The sequence below is a fragment of the Wolffia australiana genome, chromosome 7, assembly GCF_029677425.1.
Source record: "Wolffia australiana isolate 7733 chromosome 7, ASM2967742v1".
Lineage (NCBI taxonomy): Eukaryota > Viridiplantae > Streptophyta > Magnoliopsida > Alismatales > Araceae > Wolffia > Wolffia australiana.
The window spans coordinates 2,024,898-2,036,118 of record NC_135841.1 but is presented as its reverse complement, the minus strand read 5'-3'; the positions used below and the strand labels follow the sequence as shown (position 1 = coordinate 2,036,118).

The window sequence follows — 11,221 nt, the reverse complement described above, 5'->3', positions numbered from 1 at the left end:
TAAACTTTTCACTAAGGATTGAAGTCAAATCAAGATGCCCCTTCTCTGGCCCCCCTTGCCCCGTTGCGCTCAGCCGCCCTCCCCCAACATTCTCCTTGATCCCACCAATGCGGGTCACCCTCAGGCGGCCCTTCATCGTTCTCTTCAACCCCCCCTTCCCCCCAGACCAGATCTTTCATCTTGTTTTATTATTCTTCTCTTTCTTTTCTTCTTTTCCCATTATTGTATTGTTCACTTTCCTTTTCTTTTTTTCTTCTCTTTTTTGTTTTCTTCTTGTCTTAATCATTATGTCATTTTATTTTCTTCTTCTTTTTTCTCTTCTTCTTTTCATCTTCCTTTCTTGTTATTTTCTTTTTCTTCTACTTTTTTTTTCTTATTCTTTTATTGATATTTTCCTCTTGTTCTATTTTTATTTTATTCTTCCATTCTTCTTATTTTGTTCTTTTTTGCGTCTTCCATTCTTCTTTTCCTTGTTATTTTGTTCTTATTTTGTTCTTATCTTTTTTCTTCTGCCATGCCATTTTTTTATTTTACTTTACTTTTCTGACTTTGACATTTACTAGTCAACATTACTGGACCAGACCAGACAAGACCACACTGAAACCAGACTAAACTTTAGATAAGGTATAGCTGTTTGATTAAAATCAGTACCAGAGTGGAACCTTCAAAACAAAAGCATGCATCAATAACTTTAAATTTAGGCATTAAAATCACTTGGGAATGGTAAGAATCGAAGTCCCAGATGCATGTTATCAATCCCCTCAACCTTAATCACTGCTAGTCCCTTAGCAATGAAAATACATGAAATATATGAAAAGGGCCAGGAACTGAAGTTGAAAATCTATGGGTTGATCAGGGACCCCCTTAACAGCCACCCCAAAGTCATCCGCCTGAATCATACATTGGTGATTCTTAACCAATTATCAGGTCATCAATATTTTCTTTATCAAAGCAATTAGAAAGATTGTGCCAAGAGTTCGCGTATATGCCAACCCCTACGGACTAACTTAGCGATGCCTTCCATTGTTACTCTGCCTCATAGGTCTGACAAATATTGCACCAGGCACCAATAATTTTTCCTATACTAGCTTATCCCATGATCAATATTTTCCATGGAGATATGGGGGTTTCCTATTAATATCAGGGAGAAACATAAGAAATATGGATTCTTGATTATGGTATTGCCGATCATATGATGATAAATAATATTATTTTATTGGATAAATGGGATATTCAAACGAGAACAAATTTCTCACTGCTAATGGGCACTTAATCCCTATTGAGAGATTTGGAGGTTTTAACATTCCCAGAATGAAGTGTTTGAACCGGCAAATATTTGTCAATAGACTACAAAAGTAGATTACATGTGATCTACTATTCTCTATACATGGTTGTGTTAGGCTTGTGTTATGATGAACAATGTTATTGGCTCGACATCTGGACTTCTCACTGAGAGCTATAGACTTTAATAGTTGGTGGAACATTGTGCTTTGGATGACCCTCCAATTAATTAACAAGAAATGAAAAATGATACTGCTCTACAGAAAGTTTGGACAACCTAATTTAAAACACTGGGCCTTGTTTTCCCTTCATTTCATCATGTACTTGAGGATTTGGTATATGTTTGTAAAGGGGATGGATTGGCAGAAAGCATACAGCGACACAGACAGAGAGAGAGAGGTATGGATGGACAGAAAAACAAAGGAACAGAGAGAGAGAGAGAGAGATAGACATTAAAAGGGAGATAGATATGGACAGGCTGAAAACACAGAGAGATAAATGGAGATAAAAAACAAAGAGAGAGAGAGAGAGAGAGGAATGAAAAAGAGATAGATAAGGATAGGCTGGAAAAAAGGGAGATGAATTGTCATAAAAAACAAACAGAGAGAGAGAGAGACAAATAAACAGAGACAGATATGCACAGACTGAAAACAAAGAGATAAACAGAGGGAGAGAGACGGAAATAAAGACAAAAATTCAAGTTGAGAGAAACATAGATACACGGACAAAAAGAGAAAGTGATGCATAGACCGATAAACATGAATAGATGGACTGATAGACAGACAGATGGATACAGATGAGTGGCCCGCAAAAGTCGAACAGAAGAGAGAGAGAGAGAGAGCAATATAAATGCATTCTAGAAGATTATAAATTACACCTGCCACTTATTTCTATATATAAACCTGTGAATAAACATGATAACATTAATAATTAGAATTTTACGAAAGAATGGTAGTGGGCAGACCCTCATCATAAGATGGTTGCTAGGACTACCCATATGTGGAGCACAATGGAGTAGACTAAAAGGCCCATTCTCGCCTCCGGTCGGCCCATGAGCAACCGACCAGCTGATACCCTGCAAAATAACCAGTGCAAAAAATAGAGAAAAATAATTATAATCAGGAGGAACAAAATGTAGTGGAAAAACTGTTCCTAAATTAAAATCAACTCAGAATAAGAACTAACCCTACTTTTTTTCCGTAATTGATTAATGGGTTTTAAAAAGGGTGACTTATAAAAAAAATGCTAGAAAAAGGCCCGTTCATTGATATCTACCTATCAGTTCTATTAAAAATGAGAACATCAGGAAACCAGCTTTTTCTAAAGAAAGATATTTTCATTTGTTACAACGTCTATTCGACACAATTCTGTTGCGTAAGGGTAGTTTGTGAAGTTCAGAAGAAGATCGACATTATTATGACGGAAAAAATATCCTTACCAGATACCATCGATCCGATCCGCAAGATGCTTTCCATCTTTTGGGATGAGGCCTGATGCGTTTAGTGACTTAAATACATGACCTGAATAAAGAAAAACAAGCATTTTATGTTGGAAAAAAAAGAACTAATATATTATGTTGGAAAACTGTAATTTATATGATCGATCCGTTGAAGAGAATAAACGACCTTTGTCATCTATCTCGGGGGGACCGATCAGTCTTTCTGATTCTGGGTCGACGCTGAGAACAAGATGGTCACTTGAAGCCTTCCGTGTTATTCTCATCGCAACTGCAGACCCGGCCGAGACTTTTTTCCCAACATGCCCCTGAAAGATGTGATTGAACGATGAAGCATGCGAAAGACAAACGACAATTGAGAAGATGGGCATCATTGGTATTTTTTATTTACTTCAAAGAAAATACATCATGATTTGGGACACATAAACCATGCAATAAGAAAAAATATAAACCACTCTTAGTCAGGAACGGGCATCTTATGTCATTCAAGGGATGAATTCATCATGGAGAAAGATTCCCCAGAATCTAAACACGCATATTCCATCCTCCTTGGGGAATGGACGATTGAATAGAAAAAAAACTACAAAGCAAGGAAATATACCCACGTGCCTTTTGGATTAAACAAAAGGTTCCATTTCAGATAAAATGATGAATCGCTCAGAAGACAGAAGAAAAGATGACTGAAATATGAAAACTGAACAGAAATATTAAAACCCTGGTATTTAAGGAAATATTAAAAAATTGGGCCCGTCTCAGAAAAAACCAATAAAGTTATATGGCCTTGCAAAATAATTTCTTTCTAAGCCCTACAAACTCCTTTCGACTAGTCTTCAGAACACTTTTGCGCTGGTATTATCTTATACAAGTAGGGGCATTACAAGGGCAGGGAACCCTCTAGTCTAACTGAGAAGGGGATCCTTCTGCCACCATGCTCTATCCTCTCTTCCTTTCTCTGGCTTCCGCACTGAATTAGTTTCTTTACTTGATAGTGAAGAAAAATGGAAAGTTTATGAACTGAAATCAAAATTACAAAAGGTGTACTTATAATCGAAAAAATCAAGATTAAACTTTGTCATTCAAAATTGAAATTGTATCAGACATTATGAGAGCATCATTGCAGACTTTGAAGATTCCAAATGAATATGAAGAATGTTACAAGCACCTCGATTTTTAAAAGTATACTGCCTTCTACTTTGCAGAATATTATGAAAAGTTGTGTATTTTAAATTAAGATTTCTCATTTCAGCTGGAAATTAAGGCGGAAAGCTACTCTGCAATATACCCTAAAGTATAGGTGACAGCAAATAATGAAAGAACGAAAAGGAGGTGAACATTGAAACAAAAAAGAAAAAAATGACCCTCTCAGTGTCAGAGTGTCATTGATAGGATTTTAAATACATCAACAAATTAAGAATCGAAAAACAAAACGGAGTAATCCAGAATAAATTAGAACGGAAATTGGTACCAAAATTATTAAGTTTCTAAACATCAGCAAGGAGTGCGTATAGAAAATCTGACCCACCCTCGATTTCTTTGGGTTTTGTGTTTGGTTTAGGAATAGGTTTTCAGGGTTTTCGCATTTTAGAGTTCTTGGGTTTTAGGGTTTAGGGTTTGGACTTAACATTCAGGGTTTCGAGAATCAGGGTAAGGAACTTAGGGGTTTATGTATTTATGGGTTTTAAGTTTTAGGGTGTTAGAGTTTTAGAAGTTTAGAATATCAGAGTTCAGGGTTAGGGTTTAACATTGAGAGTTTATGGTTCATGGATCAAGGTTTAGAAAATATACGAGAAGTCTTACCCCATCCTCGATTTCAACAATCTCTGGACCGATGACAACTGAAGAGCCTTCAGAGGAGGTCCTTTCCTTTCCAATGTCTGACTCCGAGTCCTCCAGCAATTTAATTCTAGATGACAGATTTTCATTTGAAGCTTGAGTCTCAAGCAACTTAGCGCCAAGTTCTTGAACTTTTGACTTTAATGTTTCTGTGTCCTGAACTGAGGAAACCACAAGCCGTTCCAGGATATGTAATAGTCCCCTTGTATCGACGGGTCTCTTGCTTTCTAGAAACTCACTTCCGCCAAACTTCATTACGATTTTCTCCAAAGCCTCATATAAATTAGCCAAGTCAGCTTTTTTGGCTTCCAAGTTCTGATTAGTTACAGCATAAATTTCAGAGGCCTCCCTAAATTGCTGGACTTCACTGATATATCTCTGAAGCCTTGACTGCATCTCATCTTTCTCATGAATCATTGAGTTAACTAAAAATTGAAACTTGGAAACGCTATCCAGGATATAAAGCAATTTTTCCACCGGGCCTGAAGTAATTTCCCTTTTAATAGGACTTGCAAAGCTGTCATCACCAAGATCTAATACTCTGAAAGGAACTTCAATAGTTTTCAATCGATCAAAAAGGGTATCCAGTAGTCTTTCCTTCAGCAACATCAAATGGTCCTCTGAAATAAACTTGAGACTTGAAAATTTTTGGGTCTCGATTTTTGCCCTTTCAACAGCATCCAGTAATTTTATAGCGACATTTTCACATTCGTCTTGAACACTACTCTCACTTTCTCTCACTGCATCATCGAATTCAACCAGCAAATCGTGACTAGCTTTTCTGCTTGCGGAGAGAAGGAGAGTCATGTTCTTCTGTAATTCGAGAACTTTCAATTCTTGGACATGTTTATGGGCTTCCAGTTCTTTCAATTTTTCTTCTTGCTTTTGCTTTTGATCCATCACTCGAGTGACATCATTAAGTATTGATTGTAGACCTTGAGACAGGAGACAGATGTGATCATCTATATAACCAGAGAAATTCCTGAACCTCTCCATTAGAATGGACGCTTCAGTGCCAAAAGCATCAACAGGCTGGTCAATGGAGAAAAGCTTCAGGAAATGTGGATCCTTCTGCAAATGTATGAGATTGGTCTGAGAATGACATATACGCACAAGTTGAATAAAAATAAATAAATACCATTCTAGGCTAATGAAACAACATACTCAGGAAGGATAATAAAAATAATGAAAATAGGAAAAATGAGGAAAATATACATTTCATACACTGGATATTACCATAAAAGTGCATATATTTTAAGAAAAAGCTTCTTCAAAAAGAAAATTTAAGAATAATGGAACAGAGGAAGATGACAAGAGAATGCGAATGGCAGAAGTTCATTGGCAAATGGTTTAATCTGATAACATCCCATTTCACATGCGGAAATTCTGTAGCTACATAAATGGGGTGAGATATAACAACAGTGAACACGTGATAGTTCATTTCATCTGATCAGTTTTTGTTTGCTTCAAGAGGTTCTCAGATATCACAAATATCAGAACTTTATACTAACAGGTTGAACAAATCACGCGTCTTGTGGCACATAATTTGAGGCGTCAGGCTAGCCTTCAACATAGCTGTTGTACCTTCGTATTGGGCCATGATTTTTTTAGCCCAATACGATCTGTATACATTCTTAACCCTAAATGTTCCTCAAAAAAATATTAACCATAAACGAAATACCCTGCGTTTGTTATTTCTCTCTTTCCTCTAGACCCAATTCTTCTTCTCTTACTCAGTCCTTTCGATCCAAGATAAAACTTCATTAATTCCTTCATAATAATAATAAAACACAGCTGCCATGTGATACAAGAAGATGATGCTTCAGAAAAATACCAAGAACAGAGACAACCAGGATACCTCTGAAACAGGACGGGCTTCCAGTTCGCTCTCTGTAACTTTATCACAAATCTTGTCAATCAAAAGCCCAACATCCTGCAAGTACTCAGCGTTTTTCTTAAATCCTTCAACCATCATGAAAGACAGTCCATCTTCTTTGGTAACTAGTTCAAGATTCCTAAGATGAAAAGCCAGTTCGTCAGACTGATTCTGTATTCGACAATGAGCCACGGATAACTCGTTCTCACAAGTCACCAGTCTTGTACGCAGCAATTTAATTTCTTCTTCACTTTTTTCTTCGTTTTCCTTTTTCTTATGAGTAAGACTGGAGATGCTGTTCTCTGCCACAGATAACGCATCTTCAAGGTTCTTTATGGTAACATAAGACTGCGTCAACTTGTCAGTAAGGCTATCTGCATCTTTTTTCACTGTTTTTAGTTCCTGTTCGGCAGAAGCTTTCTGGAGCTGTGCGTCTTCTTTTTCTTCTAATTGCGTGGCCGTGTTCCTCTCCATCTCAGAAAGTCCCTTCTCCAACTCCCTTATAGTTGAGCTGGCAAGCGTCAAACCACTAGCCAGAGAGAGAACTTCCACCTTTGAACTTTCCAACTCCTGACTCATCGAAGATTTAACACTCTCTAATTCACTAATATAGTTAGATAACTTTTTCAGCTTTTCTGGTGGAGTCTGTTCAGTTAAACTGTAAGCCAAACAGATACCATCAACAGCAGTAACTACCTCACTTAAAGAGTAATTGCTGTCCTGCAACAGCTCCTTTAATTTTTCTATTTCCTCTTTCAAGGAAACTTCGTTAATCTCAAGCTGTTTCATTAGCATTACTTCAGCTTTCAAAGTTTCTATCTGTTCTTTAAGTTTCGCAGTCTCAGATTCTTGGCCCTGAAGATCGTGCTTTAAGCTTTCAATTTCAGAATTTTTTTCATCCAATGAAAGCTTCAGGCTGTCCCTATCTTGTAGCAAGCCCTTCCCTTTTTTAACAGCCATAGATAGTTTTTCCCTAATCAACGCGCTCCTCTCCTCAACACGATCAAGATCCTTTTTCATGGCAACGTTTTCGTTTCTCAGGGATGTTAACTCTTCATTGGCTTGCATCAATCGATTTGACAGTTCTGTGACCGCTGTTCTACTCGTGTTTTCTTCCCCTAAAATCATTTCATATAGTGCTAGATCCATTTCTCTGAGAAATAATAAACGCTGCAGCACTTCAAGCCCCTCAGGGTAGAAGGAAGATTCATGAGCAACTCTTTTCCACTCGTTGACCTTCCCTAGACAGACCTCTATGAGAGCATTTACTGCTAACGAAGACTCACCTTCTGCAACTCCATAAATACCCATGAGTGCATCCACCAGCTGATTTCTTTCTGATGAAATATGAGACATCTTCTCCACTATTTCATTGTACTTGAAGTCAAGTTCTTGATTCACAAATTTTAATGAATCGAATTCCCCTCTTTCCTCAATAATAGATGCGGTCAGGCTATCGTTTTTCTTTTCTGTCTCAAGGAGCTTCCTTTCAGACGATGCTAGGGCGGACTCCACGCTGGACAGCTCGGTTTGAAGTTTCGTCAATTTTTCTTTGCTTTCCACGTACGAACTTAAAACCCACTTAAGCTGAACTTCTGAATCAGACGATAATAAAGCCTCAGGTAAGTCGGCAGAACAAAGTAAACCTCGCAGACGGTTGTACCCTTGAATCTCCCCCGCTGCAAGTTTTTTCTGATGAATAAGCCAACTAACTCTTTCAATCGCCTCCATTGATGCCCCATCCATGGGATACTCAACCTGCGAAAGAACTACTTCCAATTCATTTTGGAATGCATTCTGACCCGACATCAAATTCTGAACTGAAACAAGCATAGCTTCATGCTTGCTAAGTTCTTCAGTTCTTGCATCAAGATCAATAGCGCATCTTTCAAGTGCAGCTGTCTTCTCGTTTAATAACTGCTTCAAAGAATCCCTCTGCTGCACAAGTGATTTCCCCTTTGTAACTGCCATGCCAAGTTTTTCCTTTGCGGTCTTGAACTTATTCTCCGCCTGCTCCAGCAAAGCTTTAGCCTCATGCAGTTGCTCAGATATCGAGTCCTTCTCCTGTTTAAGTTCATCTATGGTCCTCAGAAAATACTCCTCTTTATTCTTTCCTTCCAGAAGCTCCCGGCGTGCTGCCTCAAAAACAATCCTTAGATCATGATGATGAGATAGTTTAAAATCAGGCCCAACGTAAGATAAGCACTGCGCAAGCTGATAAACCTCTGAAAGATTTAGAGAATATCTCTCAACCAATTCAGCCGTCCTCTTCTCAACGAGCGAGAAACCATCAAAAACATCTTCATCATCCATATTAACAACAGAGGTGAGAGAAAGCAATCTCTCCACAAATCCCTCACTAGATTGTTTCTCAGCTACCTTGAAATTAAGCGCCTCAATCTCTTCTTCCCTGGCACTGACAATTGAGCTAAGATCTCTCACATAGTTTTCAACTTGTGTCCGCTGCTCATTCATATTACTCTTCAGATGTGATGCAAGCTTGGCGCAACCCATTACCACTGAATTCAATGGGCTCAAGGCTAGAATATCATCTACTCCTTCAGCTCCCTCTGCAATTCCAGCACTATAATCAACCATCGATTTAAGTTCTTGGTGAAGAGCAACGAGCTCCCTACCATACGCCTCTCTTTCTTCCTGAAACGAAGGTAAATCTCAAAGTAAAAGTTCTCTTCTCCACAGAAAAAAAAAAGACAACAAACCTTGTACTTGGCGCACTCAGCAGCAGTTGCCTCCAGTTTCATAGTTAAACGCGAGATCTCATTGCTTTGATCAATATCAACAAGAACAATTGGGTGGTCGAGACCAGTGGAGCTTCGCCCATCCGAGAATCCAAGATCGTCCGGCGCATCAACGAAGGTATCTTCTCTCCCTCCATCTTCTGACTCTCGATCGCCTTCATGCATGGATCCATCGATGTTCACTAGAACACTGCTCTCAGGATCACCATGGGACCTCGAATCCTGTACTTCTCAAAGTTAAACGAGAGGTCCGCAAGAAGAATATCAAAGTTAAACGAGAGGTCCGCAAGAAGAACATCAAAGTTAAACGAGAGGTCCGCAAGAAGAACATCTGTGGTTTACCTGATCAAGATAAAACGCCATAAACCAAATTCTTTTTTTGTCAGGATTCCGCGAATCAAAATAAAAAACGATCTAGACAGATTTAGTTAAATTTTCCTCTTCTAGAATGATCACCTATAGAGTAAGTAAAGGAAGCTGACATTGATGTTACTTAATACGCTCTTTCAAAAGGGCTTCTGCTTCCAGGGTGAATGTCTAGGTGGAAGATGTAAATTCTGGGAACTGTGGTTTATTCATTTTAAAGTAGGTATGCAATCGAACCAATAATAGCAGCAGAAGATCTTTCGATAACAGAGATTCTTATTTCTCAATGATATCCGTTTGAGGGTCTAGTAGCATTCATCAGACTCTTATAGTATGGGTGAATTCATGAGTAGATAAGATGATGAAGAAGCCATAGAATTGATTGAGAAAAAGTCTGAAAACAGTCATAATCACGTAATGGCAATTCATGCAGCCTATAAGGGGAGGCCTAACTGATGCAAAGGCAGTTGAATAATAGATATTTTAGATAAAGTTGAGAAGATATTAGAGACCCAAATAGCATTGCTATATAGAATAGACAATTGACAGCAGAGACAATTAGTCGAGACTAAAAGGGAATAATATTATATAGAAGAAGCCAAGTTTAAAACAATTTTGGTTGAATCTAATCGAAATTATTTCCTCAAAGTTCAATGGTATCCTCTTGTACAACGAAAAACGACTTCGATTCTTGAAAAACTCAAAGGATTCTTCTTTTTTTATGAGGAAAATACATGAAACAGTACCTGATCTGGATTGAGGGGATGTTCTACCAGCACGCCTTCGCTGCTGCTCCCATCGCCCTCAGACAAAGACTGCCGAGTAATTCCACCATCTCCACTGCTGTTGCTACGACTCCCAGGCGACTCAGGATCCTCCTCGCCGAGTATTTTTGATTGAGCGTCGTTCGTCGAGGTAGAAGAATTCGCTGGCTGCGGAAACGACTGTGACATTGAAATTCGATCGGTATCTCCGATAACCACATTTCCTTCATCTTCTTCTCCTTCTGAGCTTGGCATGGACTCCACGGAGCTCCTCGCCATGAGGATCTGGTCGCGCGGGCAGATTCAGCTCGCGAGGAAGGATCAAATCCACGATCCACGCCCCAGAATCAGCTTTTAGAGGATCGATCATGAGAAACCCAAGACAGCAAATCGCATGTCTCCCTCGGATCACGCTAGTAAAGAAGAATCAAAATCCCAGATCATGAATCAAGGAAAGAATCTGACAGGAAAATTGCGATCTTGAAGATAACTGCAGTAGATCTGGATCTTCTCTGAGATTGAAAGGGGCTTTGGGTCGAGCAGAGCAGCAGCAGAGGACTAACGGAGAGAGAGAGAGAGAGTATTATATAGTAGACGATCTGTGTATGAAACTATGAATGATGTATAATTTATCTTATAATTTCATGTGTACTTCTCTTCGTATATTAATCACTACTTTTACAATATGAACTTTTAATTATGTATTGAATTGACTTTCTGTTGGTAAGACATTGATAATTGGTAAGAAGTTTTCATTTCAATTCATACATAATGTGATGAATCTACATAAAAGTTATGAAAATGGTTCTTGATAATTTGATTGATTTTGCATATATGGTTCTTGATATGTATGATAAAGATCACAATCTCCATCATGATAAGTAAA

At 38.4% G+C, this 11,221-nt stretch overlaps 1 protein-coding gene across 2 annotated transcripts; it reads right to left on the bottom strand.

Annotated features, from left to right (window-relative positions):
- Positions 1-2,115: 2,115 nt before the first annotated feature.
- TNO1 (TGN-related, localized SYP41 interacting protein) lies at positions 2,116-10,906 on the bottom strand. 2 transcript variants are annotated; one of them, XM_078578937.1, is made up of 7 exons: positions 10,318-10,906; positions 9,167-9,427; positions 6,405-9,101; positions 4,535-5,641; positions 2,907-3,045; positions 2,720-2,801; positions 2,116-2,356 (listed from the first exon to the last, which is right to left on the bottom strand). In XM_078578937.1, the coding sequence occupies exons 1-7, from the start codon at positions 10,612-10,614 to the stop codon at positions 2,251-2,253; spliced, it is 4,689 nt and encodes a 1,562-aa protein (XP_078435063.1). In that variant the 5' UTR covers positions 10,615-10,906; the 3' UTR covers positions 2,116-2,250. The 2 variants fall into 2 exon arrangements, with proteins under 2 accessions (XP_078435063.1, XP_078435064.1); XM_078578938.1 differs by having other exon boundaries at positions 6,429-9,101; positions 10,318-10,905.
- Between the last annotated feature and the right edge of the window lie 315 nt (positions 10,907-11,221).

Excerpts from the sequence above, each read along its gene's own strand:
- TNO1 (XM_078578937.1), bottom strand. The coding sequence starts at position 10,614 with ATGGCGAGGAGCTCCGTGGAGTCCATGCCAAGCTCAGAAGGAGAAGAA. Across the intron at positions 9,102-9,166 it reads CTGAGTGCGCCAAGTACAAG|GAAGAAAGAGAGGCGTATGG; the intron begins GTTTGTTGTCTT and ends CCTTCGTTTCAG. Across the intron at positions 3,046-4,534 it reads TTGTTGAAATCGAGGATGGG|GGGCATGTTGGGAAAAAAGT; the intron begins GTAAGACTTCTC and ends CACATCTTTCAG.